Source organism: Xenopus tropicalis, chromosome 1 (assembly GCF_000004195.4).
Source record: "Xenopus tropicalis strain Nigerian chromosome 1, UCB_Xtro_10.0, whole genome shotgun sequence".
NCBI classification, from domain to species: Eukaryota; Metazoa; Chordata; class Amphibia; order Anura; family Pipidae; genus Xenopus; species Xenopus tropicalis.
The window spans coordinates 173,945,860-173,967,348 of NC_030677.2; the positions used below are offsets into that span (position 1 = coordinate 173,945,860).

The 21,489-nt window shown below is 36.9% G+C and overlaps 1 protein-coding gene across 4 annotated transcripts; it reads left to right on the forward strand.

Moving 5' to 3' along the window:
* Positions 1–682: 682 nt before the first annotated feature.
* On the forward strand, positions 683–20,957 carry pja2 (praja ring finger 2, E3 ubiquitin protein ligase). 4 transcript variants are annotated; one of them, XM_018089900.2, is made up of 9 exons: positions 683–942; positions 2,917–3,117; positions 5,017–6,016; positions 7,882–8,046; positions 10,162–10,347; positions 13,858–13,969; positions 15,674–15,788; positions 17,542–17,663; positions 20,291–20,957. In XM_018089900.2, exons 1-9 carry the CDS (start codon positions 795–797, stop codon positions 20,411–20,413), a joined length of 2,172 nt encoding a protein of 723 aa, XP_017945389.2. In that variant the 5' UTR covers positions 683–794; the 3' UTR covers positions 20,414–20,957. The 4 variants fall into 4 exon arrangements, with proteins under 4 accessions (XP_017945389.2, XP_002935519.1, XP_004910519.4 ...); XM_002935473.5 differs by having other exon boundaries at positions 685–896; positions 7,870–8,046; XM_004910462.4 differs by having other exon boundaries at positions 686–942; positions 7,870–8,046.
* Positions 20,958–21,489: the final 532 nt, after the last annotated feature.

Sequence of the window (21,489 nt, forward strand, 5' to 3'; positions counted from 1 at the left end):
TTGGCACTTAAAGGGTTAATTAAAAGTAGCTTTTGGCAGAAAAGAGCCCAGAAATCCTAAAGGAACAGTAACACCAAAAAATGAAAGTGTATAAAAGTAATAACAATATAATGTTACTGTTCCATCACTTGCACTCAGATACATTGTCTCTCGCTTTTAATTAAATAAGTAGCTTTTGGCAGAGCTCAGAAAGGTAAAAAGCCCCCCCCTGCACGTAGATACAACTGTAACTAATAGGCAAAACAGGGCTCTTGGGGGAACTGAGACTTCATCTTAAAGGGAAATTTCACCTTTTTCAGCAAAACTGTAATAACACATAAAACAGGAGCCCAAAACCCCCAGAAATGTGTTCAAACTTTAAATAACCTGGTAAATTTAGTCAAATGGGAGTGGTTTTAGGGGTGTGGTCGCACAAATGGGCATGGTCAAAAAAAATTTATTTTTGTCCCTCTTTCCGTTTTCAAAATGCTGTGAGGTATGCTAAACAGGAAAAAAAATGAATGATATCTAAAGGTGGCAGCTGCCCTTTAAGAGGCTCTAGTGGCAGCTACTGGGCTACAGGTTGCACTCTACAAAAAACAAACCACAAGGGGCCCAGGTATGAGCTCTAGAGAGCAGAGAAAACAAGGGAGGCTTTAATGTTAGTCACACACAGGGTCCCGGGAGCGCAGGCTGTGGGGATAGCGGAGCCAGCACAGACTGACAGACCCGGCCCAACCCTGCTGCTCCCACTGAGAGGCGAGTGCCCGGAGCGGCGCGTCTGTAAGGGGCGTGTGACGTCACACTCTCGCGAGATGAGAGCTGCGGGCCTGGGTTACCTGTCCGGAAGGAATCGAGGAGCTACATATAAACGGCACTGCGAGACTTTGAAACAGCGATCCGGGGCTGCGGGCTGTGTAAGGAAAAGCGGGACTGTCCCGGCCAAAGCGCCACTATTGGGCGGTATGCTGATTACCGCAAACACTAATGCCGATGTTTTCCCTTAGTTGTGTACGTGTGCATCCAGCCATAAGTTGACACCACAATACACTTCACAACACACAGGGCATTTGTGTAGGCGCACATATAATTCTTAGTACTTGTTCAAACCCATTCACCGTTCTGCAAATCGTTTTTAACAGTAAGGCCTTCGAGAAATCGGGGGGGGGGGGGGGCCTTATGCAATAGCATTTAGCAAGGAGCCGTCATAACAACACCCCCCCCCTTAGTGGGTGAGAGTATGTTTGTGAGTGACATAGTATGTTATGTACAAAGCGTATATTGGAAGTTACCTTGTGTGAGTCCTGTGCCTTCAGCTTCTTGCCTTTATATTGCTTTGGTACTCCTCGTTTTTTATATATATTTTAACAAAAAACTGTGCAGGTATGAGATCTGATAGCTTAAATGCTTGGGAACTGGGGGTTTTCATATAGAGAGTCTTTGTGTCATGATGTTGTATTGCTTTTAACACAGGTTTATGCAGCTTAATTCTGCTGGAACTGTTTTTCTATGAGTTGTTAGTGTTTGATTTGGGTATCCAGGCATTGTATTATTTGTATCTATCCAACAAGGACCATAGTTACTGACTGCAGTGCATGAAATACATGCGGTGCACAAATACCCAGCCATATAGTAAATACTTTGATGCTGGCCTTCTCCAAACATAGGGCCCAAGAATGAAAGCAATGGCATAGCCCAAATTCCATTCTTACAATGCCATTAAATACTTAAATTTATTGGAAAACTGGTGCTGAGTACAGGGGAATACTTGCTGAATGCGGGTAAAGCATTACGTTATACCACTTTGCAGGCTATTAGCAAATGTAGAGAATTGCCACTTCTATTGAAAGTGTAGTTTACAACCCTGTTTAACTGTAAGGGCCATGGCACACAGGGAAATTTGTTATCTATAATAAATCTGTGCTACCACAGCCAACTCCTCAATATGCTCTCCCACTAGTAATAATGTAAATCCCTGGTGGGAAACATATACGCGTTGTTTCTTTTTGCCGTAGTCACCCAAAGTTTCCTCACAAGGCAACTTGTGACAAAGCGACCTGTATGTTTTCCTTCCAGCACTTTACATTATTGCCAGCGGGACAGCATTTTTGGGAGGTTAGCCACATGCGGTAGTGCAAATTTATAACAGGCAACTAATCTAACATCTTTTATCGTTTATAACTTAGCACTTAATTTTAAATGTAATAACATTTATGTTGTATAGTTCTCTATTGTCTAGTGATGTCTTCTTTTCATGTACAGTTAGAAAGTACTGTGTTTTGGGAGACTAACTGTACCATTTCAGACACTTTGTAGCCCTGCGAATGTGAAGCTGCATGTTGCCTTTAAAATTATTTCTGTCCTACAGAGTTTTCCATTTACAGTTCTGTTTAGCTATTCATACCCTAATAGGTTTTAGATTACCCCTAGCCACCTATGCCACCAATCTGAATAGTTTGTGGATTGCAACACAACAGGAGGGCTGTGTGGTAATAAGAAAAGATTAGTTGGGACTTCATAGCACCTTCTAAAAAGCTGTGAGATGAAAAGTAACCATTCATTCAACTTTTAAAGTGAGTCTAATGTGTTCCAGGAGGCAGGGCAAACATGTAGACTAAAGTACTGTTGCAATGAGTGCCGCTGGCCTGTAGGGTGTTTAATGTAAACTACTATACTTACATCCTGACTAATATTGTTCAGATCACTTCATCGGTCTGACAAAAACAAGTCTGTTAATTTGCTTGCATAAACAAGCCATGATGTTTTGTAGATTTTGACATGTAGGGTTCTAAAATATTCAAATTGCTGGCTGCTTTGCAGGATCTTTGCTTCTGTAGTATATTTTTTGTGAAAATTATGCATTCGGTTTGCACCTCCCACAATTATAGTCAAGTATAACATGCTGATTTATCCATGATTTCCATTTTTTTTTTTTAGTGATGGGTCAGGAAGCATGCAAAGCAGCCTGGCCCAAGTCAGCTGGAGGCTCTCAGACCATCACTGGGCGGAGGTATGGAAGGAGGCATGCATATGTGAACTTTCGGCCTTCTTTAAAGAGCCCAAAAAGAGCATCAAGTCAACAAATCAAAGAGTGCGAAGGACTGGAACTTGATGATGTACAGACAGAAAAAGATTTAAGTGTGTGCTGTTATTAATTATTGCATTATGGCATATTATTCTTAGCATACCTAAATAATCCACAACCTAATAGCAGGTATGGAGGGCCCATCCATGTGCCAGTAGGTTGGTAGCAAAATTTTGCCTTAGGCTTTAGATTTAGTTGGATTTTCTTCCCGCAGTGTAGTAATCTACATATAGGAATATTTGCAACTATGGTATCAAATGTAAAAGCTGCAATTAATAATATTCAGAGATTATGTTCAGCAGTGCAGAGATAATAAAAAAAAAAAAATACTTACAATTAATGCGTCACATTAGAAATGAGTTGGTGCCCCCCCCCCCACCCCCATCTGCTCCATGGAGACATGAGAAGGTGAACAATTAAATGTTAAAGGGGGGTTAGAAAAGGGGCAAAAATAAAAATAGAATAAAACAAAAATATTCCTGGTAAACAGAAGGGATATTATACGTGACCATATGACCATATAAAAGCACAAGGCCAAAGGTGCTTGGTAATGTCAGGAATGACATCACTAAGCTCCAATTAAAAAAAAATGACATCGCTAAGCTCTGTTTATAAGGATATAATTTACAGGATATTCATGGCTTTTGTGTATTATAATGTTATAATCTTCTCTGTCTTATCAAAGTTATACAGTGCCAACTGTATTTTGTGTAATTTATTTTTTACAATGATATACCACCAGCCAAGACCGGGAAGTCTAGCCAGAGGTCCTCAGGCTGTTGATTTACAACTCCCAACATTATCTTACAACCAGTAACATTTGTAATAAAGTATATGTTATAAGTAAAACTGTAATTAGCTAACATTTTCAAGAACTGAAGACAAGGCATCTAAACTTATTCTCTAGCTACTGCTGAACATCATCTCTGACTGCTACCAGGGGCACTAAAAGTGGTTGTTTGTAAACTATTTAAAGTTGACTTTCTCTGATAATGGAAGTCATCTTGGAATCCCATGGCAACAAGTTGCTAGATTACATTTATGCTCATATTACTACACAGGACTTTGAGTGTGTAAAGGTAGTCTTTTTGAATCCTAGCCGTGTCGTTCTCAGCTAGCAGTGGATACATTTACCAATATGCATTCTGACAAAATTTTGTTTCCCTCAGTTTTGAGATTTTTAGATTTTTTTCCTTTTTTCACCAGCCTTTTATAGTTTGTTTTTTTTTTTTTTTTCAACAAATTTTGTAAATTCAATCTGCTGAGATCCATTTACCCCAAGAGTCTATGGGAACGTTATTTAGGCTAATATCCCAAGGAGAGATTAGTCGGTGCAATTTTTACAAAGCGAGTTCCAGCGACAAGTCGCTCGTCTTTTCCTAACAAGCAATTACTAGAGATTTCAACAACAGAGCAATTATATTTCCCACAAATCCAGTTTTCCCCACCCACAATTAGAAATTACATTCAGTGCAATGGGGAAATCACAGCGACTTCCCGCTCAGTGGCTTTTACTTTCAGCGATCCCAATAGTCTTGAATTATAATGCTTTCTTTGTAAAATCGCTTGAAAAAGGGTCTCATAGTGATTCGGAGCAATAAGCATTTTGAAGTAGTATCATTGGTTTAGGTACTGACGATTTATAAAACGTGCGAGTTTAAAATCGCAGCAATTAATCTCTCCGAGGGACATTAGCCTTACACTCAACAAAATTTACGATTGATAAATATCTGAGAATGCAAAAAGTGAGATGTTTTTTGTTTTAATGCAGTTGAGTAGCAATGTAACAAGTTCCTGATTAGATAAGATAATGCCAAATAACTGCCATACATTGTGAGGAAGAGTATCAGTGGCTTTTTTTCTTACAAGTAGAAGCTATCTTGACAAATGTACCATTATACTATTATTAGATCTTTTGTGTCTGCTGAAAATGGGCCTATTTCTTTTTCTAGTTTCCATGGAAAGCTGTGATTCACCTCTGTACGACATTAGTAAATTTTTAACGACTGACTTGCAACAAGACAACAATAAACTGAAAGCAATGGATGATGTTACATCTTTAGTTACAGAAGTAGAGGAACATGGAGTTTGCCAATCCTTATGTAATAACAATATCTGTAAAAAAAACAAGACTCTTACTAGGCATGTACCCCATAAGTATCAAAATGGAATTTCCTTTTTAAATATTGACTCTTTTGAGCCAGACAGTAGTGAAGGAGAGGAAAACTGTTACAGTTCAGAGGATTTTACGTTGACTGAGGAGACCGGCAAAATTGAAAAATCCTTAGAAAACACACTATCTGAGCTTGAGGAGGTGGGGACATTTTGTGAAATGGAGCCTGAGTTACAAAGTAAAAATCACAGTTGTGCAAAAGACAGATTATCAGAGATGTGGCCTGTATCTTTATGCAAAAGTTCCAAAATTGATTTTGGGACCACCCATGGCAAATGGAATGTGTCAGTAAAATCTGTTTCAGAGGATGAGGCCACAGCACTGGGTATTTCTGAATTCGATTCAAAGAAAAGTAGGACTGATATAACATTAAAAAATTCTGTTGGACTCTATCCTGAAACTGCTTCTAATAGCACTACAATGGAGCAAGATAGTTTAGCTGAACCAGTTGTCAGACCAAAAGTTAGAAAGCAAGGTACAAGTTATGGCAATAAAAACTCTTCCCTACCGGAAGAAAGCAAGGACAATTCAACAGTCCGAAAGAGCAATCGAGGAACACGAGTCAAAGTGGAAAATTCCTGCAAAGATGAAAAGAGTTACCCTGAAATGGAGTCTTCTGGCAGTAATGATGAGGGCACAAGAAAAAAAATCAAGAGCATTTGCAAAGAGCAAGAATATACCGACTGCCATGTTGACAAACCTGCAGTGGATGATACATTTTGGGATGACTTTGAAATATATGGAATGAAATTGTCTGGCTCCATTAAGGACGATGAAAGGTAGGAAATTTATAACATAGATAAGTGCTTTGTAATAACAGGTTAACAGTTAGATTCAAATGAAGACCCAGTATGTAACTTTGGGCTGTATTTGCAGCACCTTAGTGTGCCTAAAAGTAACTGTTGCTATGCAGAAAAACACAGGCAAAATTTGACCCAACTCTTTGGAACCAGTTTGTGTTTTTTCATTATTCTAACTACACTAGACAAAAAAAAACACTACTGAATTGTTCTTTGGGGTTACTGTACTAAATTTCTTGATGGGCATGCACTCTAAACACAGGTGAAGGTGTTTAAGAAAAAGCTTTATTCACATTAGTCCTTAGGATTAATGTGAATAAAGCTTTTTCTTAATCACCTTCACCTGTGTTTCTAGTGCTTACCCATCGAGAGATTGTGCTTTTGACTGCTGGGTCTCCCTTTGCTATGGGTCTGGGGCGCTGCACCCGGACCTTTGGACCAGTGGGATGAGTGTCCATGAAAAACTGTGATTTGTGTGATGATTTTTTTGTCTATGAAGAAATAGTTGTGGAAAAAAATTTCCCTGAGTGAAGGGTCCTGGGCAAGGCACCTACCTGGACAAACTTTGTGAGGGGGTGAGCGAATGCTAATTAAGACTGCCTGTTTTAAACTTTACATTTTAAATTTGGTTTAATGTGTTGGGTGGCTTAGAGCAAGTTTGGAATAATTTTATTTACTGTACTAAGGGGCACATTTACTAACCCACGAACGGGCTGAATGCGTCCGATTGCGTTTTTTTCGTAATGATCGGTATTTTGCGATTTTTTCGGAAAATTGTCGCGACTTTTTCGTTACCAATACGATTTGCGCGAAAAAACGCAAGTTTTTCGTAGCCATTCCAAAAGTTGCACAAAATCGCGGTTTTCGAAAAAAGGCGCGACTTTTCACGCAAGTTTTAACGCTACGAAAAAATCGCCAGATTTTGCGCAACTTTCGGAATGGCTAAGAAAAACTCGCGTTTTTTCGCGCAAATCGTATTGGTAACGAAAAAGTCGCGATCATTTCCGAAAAGTCGTAAAGTCGCCGAAAACATCGCAAAAAATACGAAAAAGTTGCAAAATGTTCGTTTTCCAATCGGAATTTTTCCAATTCGGATTCGAATTCGTGTCTTAGTAAATCAGCCCCTAAGTGTAGTTATTCTGTGAAGCATTCATGGTGTTTCCTGTAGAAAGCAAGCTGTTGTGTGACATTGATTACTTATTGCTTACATCTTTGCCACAGACATCTGTTCATAGAAGAAGGCATTACATTGTGTATACCATTTGGTTCCTTTTTCAGATTATAGTTGAGCAAAGTTGTTGCAAAAAAACAGTTTCTGTTTGTGACAGACCAAAGAGATATACTTTATGCTAGCATACTAAATTCTATATCCGCTTTAGAATGAAGCAGTGGAATCATTTTGGTTTAATATGGGTTATAGTGTATTTTTTTATTGGAAACCACACAGTCAAGGAAGCTATTTTGTGAAGGACAAATTACCATTTAATGGGGTTGTGTGACTGCTTGGGTTTACAAAGCACTTACTTTTGAAGTAGAAGTTTCTAATTATGCTTTACTCCTGAAGGAAGAATAAATGGTCAAACTATAAACCAGTTCAATATCCAACAGCAACTAATCAGACGCTTGCTTTCATTATTCTAATTGGTTACTGGAATAGAGGACTGTTTTGACCTCTTGTTGTTTTCACGGCCCAAAGCTGTTAAGGATAATGTGCCTATAATTCCAAAATCAATACTAATTAATATATAAAAGCAAATACTGGAAAAATAAAGCTATCGTTTCACTGCTAGTAAAGTAATGAACTAAAAAAAGCTAATTTTACTTCATGTCAGCTCTGTCTGCAGTGATGGAGAATGGTCTACATGCTTGCCTTCATATTTTTCTTCGGACAAAGACCATTCGTCAAGTGATGATAGCTGGGAAACACTGCCTGGAAAAGATGAACACGAAGTTCTTAGTAACAGCAGTAGTCTGGAAGAAGAAAATTCTGACTTTTGTTTTCAAGTAGAGTATGTATTCTTCATTTTTTTTTTAATGAATATTTATGTAATGTTGTAATCGTTTTTATATGGATAATGATTTTTCTGAAAGCCAAACAGCAATGTTAGAGCAATCCTGGAAAAACCATTAGTGTTATAATCACTACACACAACCAGGATACTGCTCTAAAACATATTAACCTTTTTTAAACTGTTGAAGTTGATTTTTGTGTTAATTAGATGGTATAAATGGACACTACCATGAACATGAAAAAAAATCTTATTTAATAGTATAGGGATGGTATTAGCCAACACCATCATAAAACTGTGTTTTTTTAATGGTTTGCTTAAGGTGTGAAATGCAGGTGCAAGAAAAATATTTAAAACATTGAAATTTATAACAATGGAGTATTTGACTGCTAATCATCCCTCATACAGCATGTTGTATGAAATCTATTTGTGTTGTAAGGAGGATTTGACATTCTTTCAGCAGAATAGCTTCCTTCTACTTCTTTATGTCTCAGTAAGAATATGGATATTGCCTTTGCTACAGGATTTGTTAAACATTGTCTTAATGTTCCCTTTACCAAAATAAAACACTGCTATAGAGGAATTATCATTTTCATAGCATCTGTTGCTAGTAAAGTGCTTTTGATGCACATGATTGCTTAATATGTCAACATAGTTAAATGTTTTAACCGCACTGTGAAAGGTGATAATAGGACCCAATCATATTCCTATCAGACATCCATCTCCATATTTAGCTGTTGGTGCTGGGCACGGCAGATTGTAGGCTTCTTTAGACATTATTCAATTTGTAAAGCAATATTTTGTCTTACCACAAGACCTGTTTCAAAGCATTACATTTAAAACATTATTTGATCATTATACTTTTGCATTTAGGTGGGGGTTTTTTTATAGGTTTTAGGTTTGAAAAGCTCTTGTCCAATAGCTCTTGTATTTTTCACATGAGTATTGCAATTTATGACAAATGTTTTTATAAAGTGAATTTCTTTAAGTTAACATTTTAAAGCACAATTCTTCCCAAATGCTATTATAACGAAGGGCACAGTTTTTCTGGTTACAGAGTAATATTTTTTTGTCATGGCCTCTGGGGATTTGTCATTTTAGGAATTTAGACAAGTCTGCTTTAAAAATAGTGAACTAAAAATAGTTTACAAATACAAAACATTGTGACTCTATATCGCATAAGTGACACAATCGATCTAAAGTTACAGTAGACATAGTGAAATGTCTGTACTGTACACCAGATTGTTTACATATTTTGCCTTCCCGCTGAATATCAGTCTTTTATTGCACCTTTTAATTCAGTTACAAAGATTATCAGAAATATAGTCCATACAGGGTCCATGGTCCAGAAAAGTCAATACTTGGACTGACTTGAGATCCTGGAACAAAAACAAGAGGAGTCAGTCACAGTCCATAGAGCATACAATTTCTTTCTGAAGCTGGCCTTACTCAGATTTAAGTCTTCTTCCGAAGAACGTTTGTATGTTTACATGCAACAATCTAAAACTAACATTCAGATTAAAATTGTAGACTAAAGTACTAAAAATAACAAATAAGTGGATGTTCTGAACATAAAATAATTAGCAGATAATAATCGCATGAAAGTGACGGTCCAGAAATGCATTGTAGGTCACCCAAGGATATCGTCAGATACACAATACATGCAGAGATTTTATCGTTAAATGAACAAAATTTTCTAACCTGTCCAGTCAGCTGAACAACGATTAAACACCACAGTCCAAAAATCACACAAAATGTTGTTTAGTACAATTATATTAGTGTGTAAATGGCCAGCTTTAGAATACTCTGCAATGAAAATAATCAGGTAGAACAGTGAAAGCAAAAATCCTATTGGCTGCTGTGGGGTTACTGGCCAAATATGCCCAGTTTTTATAAATAAGTCCCAGTGAGTATTGGCAATGGCATATTTTAAAGCTGTTGGCTTTGTATTGCACAGTATTTGTGCATTTACAGTTCATTCAAGAGAAATTAAAGCACCTCTGACACACATGACTATTGTTTCCGTGTCTACGAGCCCTAAGGGTTTTTTTTTTTGTTCAAAGTTGATTTTTGTGACCATTCTTTGTTATTAAAAGTATCCAATGCCCTTTTTAGGGAACAAATTTCCTTGGAAGATGGAGAAATCCCTTGGTTGCAGTACCATGAGGATATTGAAAGCAGCACCGATGAAGAAAATGAAATAAGTAACCAGTTTGTGCATCCTGGATTTTTCATGTTAGATGGCAATAACAATTTGGAGGATGATTCAAGTATCAGTGAAGACCTGGAAGTTGAATGGAGGTAAGCCTAGAATTATATGCTCTCTGTTTGTAGAAAATCTTAAAGATTGTCATTGTTTAAATTGATTCTGGATAGGAAAACATATTTTTTACAAAATGCATGATTTAGTATCACTCCTCCAGCAGAATCCTGCATTGAAATCCATTTTTCCAAAGAGCAAACAGATTTTTGTTTCTATTTAATTTTGAAATTTTGACATGGGGCTAGACTTGTTCTTAGTTTTTCAGGTGCCCTCAGCCATGTGATTTGTGCGCTAATAAATTCTCTTTACTGCTTCACTGCCCCCCCAACTCCCCACCCCGCAGCCGATCATCAGAACAGTGGGAAAGTAGTAAGATAACAGCTTACTGACGTCTGAATTGCTAAAATGTCCCATGTCCCAACTAGTGGTATATATGAAAATAGCACTGAATAGTAAAACACCCAAGTCCTGCCATGACTCCTCCAATTACACTAAGTAGGGAAAACAATAGCTTATATGAAAGCAGTTGCATTGTGAAGTGCTGACTTTATTCTGATGGCTCAGGATCAGGCACAGGGACCTGAGATGACTGCCTACACACAAGAACAACATTTTTACAATGGTAGAATGAATTATTTATTTAATCATAAAAACTAAACCATAAAAATCATGACAGAATCCTTTAAAGCACCAGTACAAATGTGCAAAAGTCCAAAGGTTTGGTTTGCAATTTATAATATAATGCTTTAATGTGATACTGTATAAGTACATTTCACTCATTTTGATCAGTTGGTAGTAAAAACCCAATCGGAAGAAAGTTTTGCAAGTGCTTTGTTACCGTGTAAATCTTCACACAAAAAGGTGCAGGACTACAGGGTTCTGTAGATTCCAGACTACAGGATAGAGTAGTACAGGTATGGGATCCCTTATCCAGAAACCCTGTTATCCAGAAAGTTCCGAATTACGGAAAGACCATCTCCCATAGACTCCATTATTAGCAAATAATTATAATTTTTTAAATTTTTAACAAACATAAATTATGGAGATCCAAATTACGGAAAGATCCCTTATCCGGAAACCCCCAGGTCCCGAGCATTCTGGATAACATGTCCCATACCTGTACTACAAAAAAAATCACTAAAAATAAATCTGCACAGCCCTTCAGCCTCTCCGTTGCAGTGGTTTGGGTCTGCAAGGCTGCACAACTGTGGTTTTATCAGCTGTGCCAAGCAGCATTTCAAAGGGCTCTGGCTGAGGATATGTGCCAGTTAATCATGTCAGAGAGGCTGATCTATATTTGGATGACCCTAGGTTGTGGATTTGGTGGTAAAATGTATGTATGAAGCCAGAGATATTCTAGTTCCTGTAGAACAAAGTATTTTACCTTTTTGTTATACCCAAGTGATGGGTCCTTTAGACCTGTATTGGACCTACAATTGTTTAATTGTATGTCAAGCATGCAAAATTCAAAATAGAATCAAAGGGTATACCTGGAAATTGAAAGTGATCATTCCCTTTGGCCAGACCTTGTATGTCAATATGTGGCTTCTGGCAGAGGGGCTGCTGTAAGATGCCATAGGCAGTCAATATTTATTGGGTCAGTGGGGGCTGCTTGGGCCTCTATTTACTTGAAATGCCACCTTCCTATGTTTTCTTAAAGGTAAGACATATCACAGCCATGTAGCCAGCTTTATACAAGGATGCATACAATGTCTCAACCATATTCTGATATAAAAATATTTATTTTGTATATTTACTATAATAGACTTTGAGTAATTAGAAAAAGGGCATATAAAGAATGTAACAAAATGTTCTCGGAACAAGTTGTATGTAACCTATCTACACTACAGAATAAGAATTAATCTTGTGCTTTGAATACCAGTAAAATCATTTCAAATATATATATATATTCATACCGTACTAGTATTTCCTAGACATGTGCATTTAATTCTAGTATATGAAGGATACAAAATCTGTAAATTATATTATCCCTTTAATTTTGTGCTTTGTTTTATAACTTTTCTGCTCACACTTCACATCATCATGTTCTAGACATGCAGTCACAGCTATTTCTACTGTTGTGTGTATAAAACCCAATTTCCCCTTTGCAGTTATCTGAGGAATTGTAATCTGAAACTGAGAAGCTTCATCTGCTATGATTCAGTACACAGTAGATATTGTGTTTGCAGACATAACAGTAGCAAAGATTTGACATTCGGAGGTGTGATCTGTTTAGGCATAAGACTTTAATATAAAGACTTGATGCAGTGGTACAGCAAAAAATACAGTGCTCAACTCTAAGGTTTGAACTGGTTTAAAGGGCCAATAACACCAAGGAATGAAACTGTTTTATATGCATTTAACTGTATGTACATATACCCTGCATTGGTAAAAATTGCCTGGGTGTTTAGGGACACTTCCTTAGTTCATATAAATAAGCTGTTAAACTGGCCATACACATTAAGATTTTTCTCTCCCTAACGACCTATTTCAGTGTGATTTGACATCCATTGGCAAAAATCGACAAAGCCGATAGTAAGGTTAGTAGGCACCGAACGATCTCGCATCTAGCAATATTTTTTCCAACATTGGTCAGAAATCAATTGGGCAGGTTGGAATATTTTCATAGTTATCAATGACATTTGCCCATTGTCCAGTAGTTTGCAGCACCAAGCAGGTAGTTTTCCTAGTTTTAGCTAGATGATTTTACTTGAAATGGTCGTTTTCATTGATGGACAAATTGTACTTTTTAAACGTTTCAGGATAAGTTTGGTCCTATCGTAATGGAAAGATCATTTACTTTAATGCATTTGGAATGATAAAAATCCCTCATTGACTTTAATGGAATTTGAAATTAAATTAAAAAGTTGCACATAAAATATCGCCTATTGGCTTTTGCGTTCACATTTTTTCACCGTTTTACAGATTTTACAGATCAGTTCATCACTTCAAATAAGGTTAAGATGTGTAGAATACAATGGATTTAGTTCTGCAGGAAGATAAATGGGTCAAATGCATATTGTACCTCTCTACAGGAATAGAGAAATAATATTTTTATCATATAAAATTGGATGTTTGTTGGCAAGAAATATTTGAACAGGTAACATTTACTAGTCACTTGTTTGAAACTTCTGATAAGCTGCAGTGGGTAACTAGAGACGGTGTCAATTTTCAACTTGCATGTAGGAGTCATAATTTACCCATGTGTAAGATTTGATGGATGGACTGTAAAAAATGTACTACAGGTAGGGAACCTGTTATCCAGAATGCTTGGGATGCTTTCTGGATAAGGGGTCTTCACATAATCTGCATCTCCATACCTTAAAGTTAATTATATTATAGTTGGGATCAAGTACAAGGTACTGTTTTATTATTACAGAAAAAAATGAAATCATTTTTAAAATTTAGACTTATTTTCTTATAATTGAGTATATGGGAGATAGCCTTCTGGTAATTTGGAACTTTCTGAATAACTGATTCCTTTCCTGGACTTAATAGGCGCTGGAATAAATCTACTGGATTTTTAGTTTTTGTTTTTTTAATTTTAGATTGCTTGATGATTTTGGTGATGGACTAGGAGTTGCACAAGCCATGTCCTATATGGACCCTCAGTTTCTTACATATATGGCTCTTGAGGAGCGCCTTGCCCAGGCTATGGAGGTACGTATTTTATGAAACATTTGTGGCACAGTTTAGGCAAAAGGAAAAAAAAACAATTTTCTATTATTGAATGACTTATTTATGGACTTTTTTATGTACTGTACAAAGTAAAATTTATGATTTGGGGAGACACTTTGTTCAAATATACATTTAAATGTGATTTGTTACATTTCCACAACCATTCCGAATCCGTAAACTCTCCACCTAAAACCTGTCGAGGTCAGGTAAAAGTCAGTTTCGACATCCTATACATGTGTCTAATAATTATGCCAAATTTGGTAAAATATAAGGTTTCTACAGTTCATACATTGAAGATTAAATGTATTATATGCACTTAGACTTGCAGCTTATTAAGCATATTATCCCCACAACTATAATAACTCTCTGAAAGCAGCAATATATTGATCTAGCAAAAATTTATTTTTTTATTGTGTTATGAAGGAATTTTTTCTACCTTACTGGGCTTCCATATTGGGCTTCTTTTAGATCAGCACTGTTTAGCTAAAGGCTAGATATGGCCATGAGTAATTTTTATGGCCCCAGGCTTTTCAAGCAGTCCATAGAGTTCTTTGCATGATATTATTTTAACATAGTACAGGTATCGGACCCCTTATCCGGAAACCCGTTATCCAGAAAGCTCCGAATTACGGAATGCCCGTCTCCCATAGACTCCATTTTAATCAAATAATTCAGAATTTTAAAACTGATTTCCTTTTTCTATGTAGAAATAAAACAGAACCGTGTAATTGATTCCAACTAAGATATAATTAATCCTTATTGGATGCAAAACAATCCTATTGGGTTTAATTAATGTTTTATTGATTTTTTTGTAGACTTAAGGTATTGAGATCCAAATTACGGGAAGACCCCTTATCCGGAATACCCTTGGTCCCGAGCATTCTGGATAATGGGTCCTATACCTGTATATAAAAAAAAAAACTGCCCAGCTTGATTGAGAACAATTTACAGCTTCTTCTCCACTGAATTCACAACCCTGCCATGTCAGCGCAGACTCCCTAGGCAACAAGCACCTGCCACACTGCAAGAATAAATAGGTTTAAAGGAGCTGCACAGACTTAATGTTATGCAGGCCAGTTGGGCTGAGCTCTGGATGTTTCTGTTTGTTACTTTCAGTGTTCACAGAACAAGGACATGGTGTTTTTTTTTTCAGTCAGGCAGTTTTGGCGACTTTTTCTCAGTTCATGTACATTTTTTTTTTGTATGATTTCCATCTAAAGAAGAACCTTTTTCAGTATACTAAGGCTTTACCCTTTTAGTGCAGGGGGTTGTAAAATCTATGGTACTGGCTCTAAAGGACCATAGTGCCAACACAATAAATTTTGTGTTTGCAGTGGACTTCTTTATTTATGCTACGTTGTTGTTGTTTGTGTGGCAGATCAAAAAGCCATTTTGGAACAAAAGACTGAAGGACAAATACTGGTACTTAAAATACATGGAAATATAATACAAAGTTGTTATTATTTTTTAACAAAAGACATAAAGATTATAAGGCATATATCACTGAGTTGGGTATCAGGCCAGCTGACTCCAAGCTTTAGGAAGTTATTCAAAAAGGAGTGAGGAGAATGCTGTGGAGCCAAACTGAAGTGAGCGAATCAAGGAGTAGTATGTAAGCTGGACCTACAGAATATTAAACATTCATATGAGTTTGTTTCATTATATGTTTTGTACTTTGTCTTTTAGACTGCTCTAGCACATTTGGAATCACTTGCCGTTGATGTAGAACAGGCTCACCCACCAGCTACTAAAGAAAGCATAGACTGCCTCCCTCAGATCATTATTGGTGAAGACCATAATAGTAAGTTTTGCCTTGGGGCTCTCCCTTATAATGGCTTTGAAGATTGTATGGTAAAGTTCTCCAATGTGTTTTATTTCTCTTTTAATTCTCAAGTTATAACTTTCATATATACGTTACGTTAAGTGAGTTAAAATAGAAGAAAAGGCATTTTGGCATTTTATTGCCAATAGATTAGTGACAATAGTGCCACCTAGAACGCTGTGCAGAATTCTTTACCATACCCTAGCAATCAGCCATAGAAGCTCCCTCTGTTTAAGATAGCAGCTGCCATTTTTGCTTGGTCTGACTTCCCTGCCTCCGCACTACTCCTGGAACAGCTCTAAGCTCAGATTACATAGCAGAGATGGGTGGGGAAGAGAGGAGAGATGGAGGGGGATAGATGAGCAAACTAAGCAGACTCGTGCCATGCCCTGAAGGATTTTTCTGAGAGCAGGAAATCTGACTCAGAAGATCATGTGTAAAGGAAAGAAATATGATGTTCTTTTCACTGAGGGCTCAGAGAAGCAGTTCTGGCTGTATTTACATAGACTTTTTTGATAAAGCTTACTTAGTTTTTACCTTTCCTTCCCCTATAAATTGCAGGCAAGCATTCAAAATTGTCATGGTACATCCATTCATCACGTATCATCCACCATTCTTTAAATACATTTTCTAAGCTCTAATAGAGAGAATTTAAGAAAACATCATTACACGGTGTGTGTCAGTGTGAACAAAAATTGAGCTAATGTTTTGGTATGGGTTTTGCAGCTATTTTCCTTAGATAAAAGAAAACTTAGCACAAAAATATATGTGTGTATTCATTTTATAGGAAAAATGGCTCCACTGACAAAAGAATACATTTAATGAAAAAATAGATGTGATGTATGGCTATATGGAGGAACATAGTATGTTAGGCCATTGCTATACCAGTGCTGTAGTGAGTCGCACCCTATCAGAATTTAGATTTAGTTACAGCTGCAGAATGCTGTCTAATACATAATTTTGTTGTGAAAGTTTAGTACTGTTTTTTCTGGGGGAAAGCTGGAAAAAATGAAAAACATTCTTAATAGTGTATAGAATTTTTTAGAGATAATAAATATATCCAGTCTTCTTCTAAGCATCTTCAAAGAGTACATACATTTCCATTTCCAGTAGCAAAGGGATAATATAATGTTCTCTGCTTTGTTAATATTGGAGTTCTTCAGAATGTATTTTTGGCTTGTTGACCTTTTAAAGACACATTTTCAGCTTTACAAGGTGCTTATTTAAATATGATAGGAATCATTAGGAAAACAAAATGGATCATTTCATATGTTCAAACATCTGATCTCCTATCTTGGTAAGGAATGCACACCAGACTCCAGGCAATGCAGCATAGAATATAACCTTTATATCACATCCATCAAAGGAAAATAGCCATTTTGCTTTCAATGAATGTAAAAATTGTCATTTTTGATGGTATTTTAATGTTTAGGGAGCTAATGTATTGCCATGCAAGCATCTGAGTATAGAAGGGCTATTTTAGAAAATAGGTTAAAAAAAAAAAGTGTCTGTTTAAAGACTGTAGTTCTCCCTTTTATGGGTTAAGGCATCACGTTGCTGTCTGCCTAGTATTTGCTGAAACAAAAGTCCCCGTCCTTGTCATGGAACCTTTATTATAAGTGCAGTTAGCAGAATCCCCTTTGCAAGAAAAATGTTTTCTTGTACTGAGTCCTTGTATTTCTTCCCATTGTATCCACTTGAGTCCAAATATATCACATCTCTTTCTTTCAAGTCGTAGGTCAAGAGCAGTGCTGTGCCATCTGCTGCAGTGAGTATATCAAAGATGAAATATTAACTGAACTACCATGTCACCACCTTTTCCATAAGCCCTGTGTTACACTTTGGCTACAGAAAGTAAGTATTATTTGTATTAGTCATTTCTTTCTCTGTGTTAGTCCTTGTGAATGATTGGCCTGTCAGATAAAAGCAGATTAGGGTACTAGAAGGAAACCAGTATTTTTCCGTATGACTAAGTTTGGTATATCTTGTTTATGTGTTATAGTTGGCTGGCCTCATTTATAAAAGTGGCACAGTTTCCTGCAGCTACATTTTAGAAATTATATTTAATTTTATTTTGTAGTGTTTGCAAGATTTCCATACAAGTAGATAATAAAAGGGCACGGACCTTCCTTTTTTTATGCTACAAATATCTAGGGATAGTAACATTTAAGATGGTTTTTCCCTTACTGTATATGTTTCTTGCTGCAGGGCTTTTTTCACAATGTTGTAGTTATTGTGCTCATTAATCACATTATTTATTTTGTTCTTCCCTCCGGGGATGTAAAAACTGGCGGCTGCAGTTGTAGCCTTCGCCCTTGTTGCTAACAAATTCTAGTAGGCACTGAACTTTGACTTGTAAGAAGGGATTTTCTGATTATGGATTTTTTTTTTAAATATACTTGCTAACTTTAGTTAATCAAATACTTGGTGTTTCCGAAATCCTTGCAAACTGTGACTTCATTGCCTCTCCAGGTTGAATGCACATTCCTTTATCTACTTACATTATATTCTTAAGGTTCCGCCACTAACCTTCAGGGCTGAAACAGGCAGATAAGGAGGTAGAAACAATAGGATTTTTACCTCCTTCTGCCGATTCAGCACTGAAGGCAGATTTTGGTCAGGCGCCTTCTGTGGCGCCCGATCAAAATCTTTTAACTGACCCGATTGGCGAGTCGACCGATATCAGAAGACTCCTGCAATATCGGTCGACTCGCCGACTTGCCATACATGCACCGAATATCATACGAAACGAGGTTTCGTTCAATATTATCGGTGCATGTATGGCCAGCTTTACTTAGTTACAGTTTTCATAGATTCTGTGGAAAGATGATGACAAATGTTATATGTTAAATACTTCTTGATACAGACAATTACATGTTAGCCAGAGACATATATAGCAGTCGGCATCTTAAAGGGGGGTGTTATTCTAAGACAATTTGCAATTGGTCTTTATTTTTCATTATTTGGGGTTTTTAAATTATTTAGCTATTTTTGTTGAGCAACTCTCCAGTTGGAAATTTGAGCAGCCTTCTGGTTGCTAGGGTCTAAGTTACCCTTGTAACCAGGAAGTGTTGTAAATGAGAGACTGGAAGATGAATAGGAAAGGCCTGAATAGAAATATAACTAATAATAAGTAACAATAATAATAAAATTGTAGCCTCATAGAACAATAGTTTTTTGGGGATTTGTTTTTTTTTTTTTTTTGCTGCTGCTGCTGGGTTCAGTGACCCCTGTTTGAGAAAAGGAAAGTCAGGAAAATAAAAGAATTGGCGATTCTGTCATATACTATAGGTTAACTTAAATTTGAACCAACCCTTTAACACTATGGGGCTGATTTACTAATCCACGAATCCGAATCCCGAATGGGAAAAAACTTTTTTGTATTTTTGCGATTTTTTTCACTGTCGCGACTTTTTCGTAGCCGTTACGACTTGTGCGAATTGTCGCGACTTTTTCATAGCCATTATGACTTTTGTGAATTGTCGCAACTTTTTCATAGCCATTATGACTTTCGTGAATTGTTGCAACTTTTTCATAGCCATTCCGACTTTCGCGAATTGTCGCGACTTTTTCGTATTGAGCTCGAAAAATTCATGATAATTCGCGAAAAAGTCGCAAAATACCGATCATTACGAAAAAAACGCATTTCGGACGTTCGTGGATTAGTAAATGTGTGTTTATGTGTGCTTATGTGCATATCCACACTAACAATATTTCGAGATGCTGTCATTTTCTGGATAATTATGGCCATATATATTTTGGGGGGAATTGTTATAGGAGATAAACATTGTTTTTTTTAAAAAACTGACCTGTCTGGATAAAGTTTCCTCTGCATGAATGCATCTTTATAAGATTCTCAGTAGCCACGGACACTGGTTTGAGATGTTTCTGATACAAGAGATATTTTATTTGCAGTTGCTGACAGACACAAATAATCTTTATTCTTACTCTTTCATTCAATCACTGGGCATAAGCACCCCTTTCCCCGGTGAAATTGTGTGCCATTTCCACTGGGTACTCTTAATGAGATACCGACACCAGAAATTAAACCTTTTTCACATCTGTCATAACATTGCCTTTGCATGCTATTTATAATTTTGCCTTAAAAGTATTTGCCCAATGCATTTACATTAGATCCCATTTGATCCCCCGTGTTCCTCTATAAGGGGGCTGCCATATTTGTGCAGCAGGAGTCCGTTAGCATTAGAATCTATAACTGACAGGTTGAGAAGGGACAGTCAGGTTGGCAAAACAGTCAGGTTTAGGAAATCCAAGTAACATTGACAAGCAGAACTATGAATGAAAATCAAACCACATAATCTGTAGGTAACTTTTAATGTACATTCATATTTCAAAGAGAAGTTTTTTAATGCCAGTATCAGTAGTAGAGTATAACTGTATTTGCAATGTTGAAGGTTCTTTTATACTCCTTAAACATGAATGAAATCTTAATATGAACCCTCGTATTTATCTTTTTTTAGTCTGGGACGTGCCCTGTTTGTCGTCACGTGCTTGCATCTTCACACACTGACGCCGCTGCAACATCTTTCCTGTCTGATCACGAGAGCCCCCCTTCAATCCACAGTGCAGCAGGAACCCGATAAAGCCACTTACTAATGAATATAATAAAGCTTGTTTTCCAAAAGGTGTACCATATAAAGTCTAGAAATGATTATACAGATGCACAGATATAGTATAATATATATATATATATATATAATAGTTTAGTTAGAGTTTCAAAGACTTTCTAAGCATTAGGTTTACAGCATTAGCTGAACATTTTAGAGTAGTGCACAGTAATTAAACCAATTAGAGCAGCTATATGTTTAGCTTTGGCTTGGTTCTCTGTTCAGCTTCACTGTTTTCTGTTTATTTTTTCGCTGGTTCTTTCTTTGTGGCACAATGATTGATTTCCTGCAACTGCAGTGCAGTTAGAGCTCCTTTTTTTTTTCCTTTAATGCCTTTTTTTCAGTGGGTCAGAACCTATATGAGAACAATATTTTCTGCTCATTCCTGTAGTGAACAGGTGAACACTGTGCCACGTTGTAACCTTTCATGTTTGCATCAAATGTGAAAACGTTTTGTGACTATACCAGTGGTATAAACCACACACATTCCACTGGAAATAAAATGCACAATGAAACATGGCCCAATTGGGTATTTTTGTATTTGGATTTTATTTATAATGCTATATGGAATCTACAAGCTTCTGTACATTCACAACTTTGGTATTACAAACGGAAATTGTAACACCATGCATACAAGCCACATCCCTTTCTACCAATAAGCCAAGAGTCAGAAGAACAATCTGTGCAATTCCCTGAAATATAATCAGAGATCTCAGTACATTCCAAATATTTGTGTCTGACCTTGCATGTACTCATTATATGCAAGATCAGGCTGGTCAGCCTGGGAAATACCTTGGCCAGTCATCTCATCAGCTTGCAGTGCTGCTCTGCAGGATTTTATTGTTTTAAAGATGTTTCTTTTATGGAAACCTTGTCCACCCAGAATGAGAGGCAAGAGAGGAAAGTGTGAAAGGGTACTTTTCATTGGTCCTTCCCTGACCACTGGACAAGCATTGTACTGTTATGGGAATATTCTGTGAGACAGATATTTGCTAAGTATGAACCACCTTTACCTGGTTTCCATATTGGGAGCCTTTATTATTTGCATAACA

Bases quoted from the DNA above. Each gene is read 5' to 3' on its own strand.
- pja2 (XM_004910462.4), top strand. From the start codon at position 795: ATGAGAGCTGCGGGCCTGGGTTACCTGTCCGGAAGGAATCGAGGAGCT. The intron at 6,017-7,869 runs GTAGGAAATTTA...ACTTCATGTCAG, and splicing joins TCCATTAAGGACGATGAAAG to CTCTGTCTGCAGTGATGGAG. The intron at 17,664-20,290 runs GTAAGTATTATT...ATCTTTTTTTAG, and splicing joins TTACACTTTGGCTACAGAAA to TCTGGGACGTGCCCTGTTTG.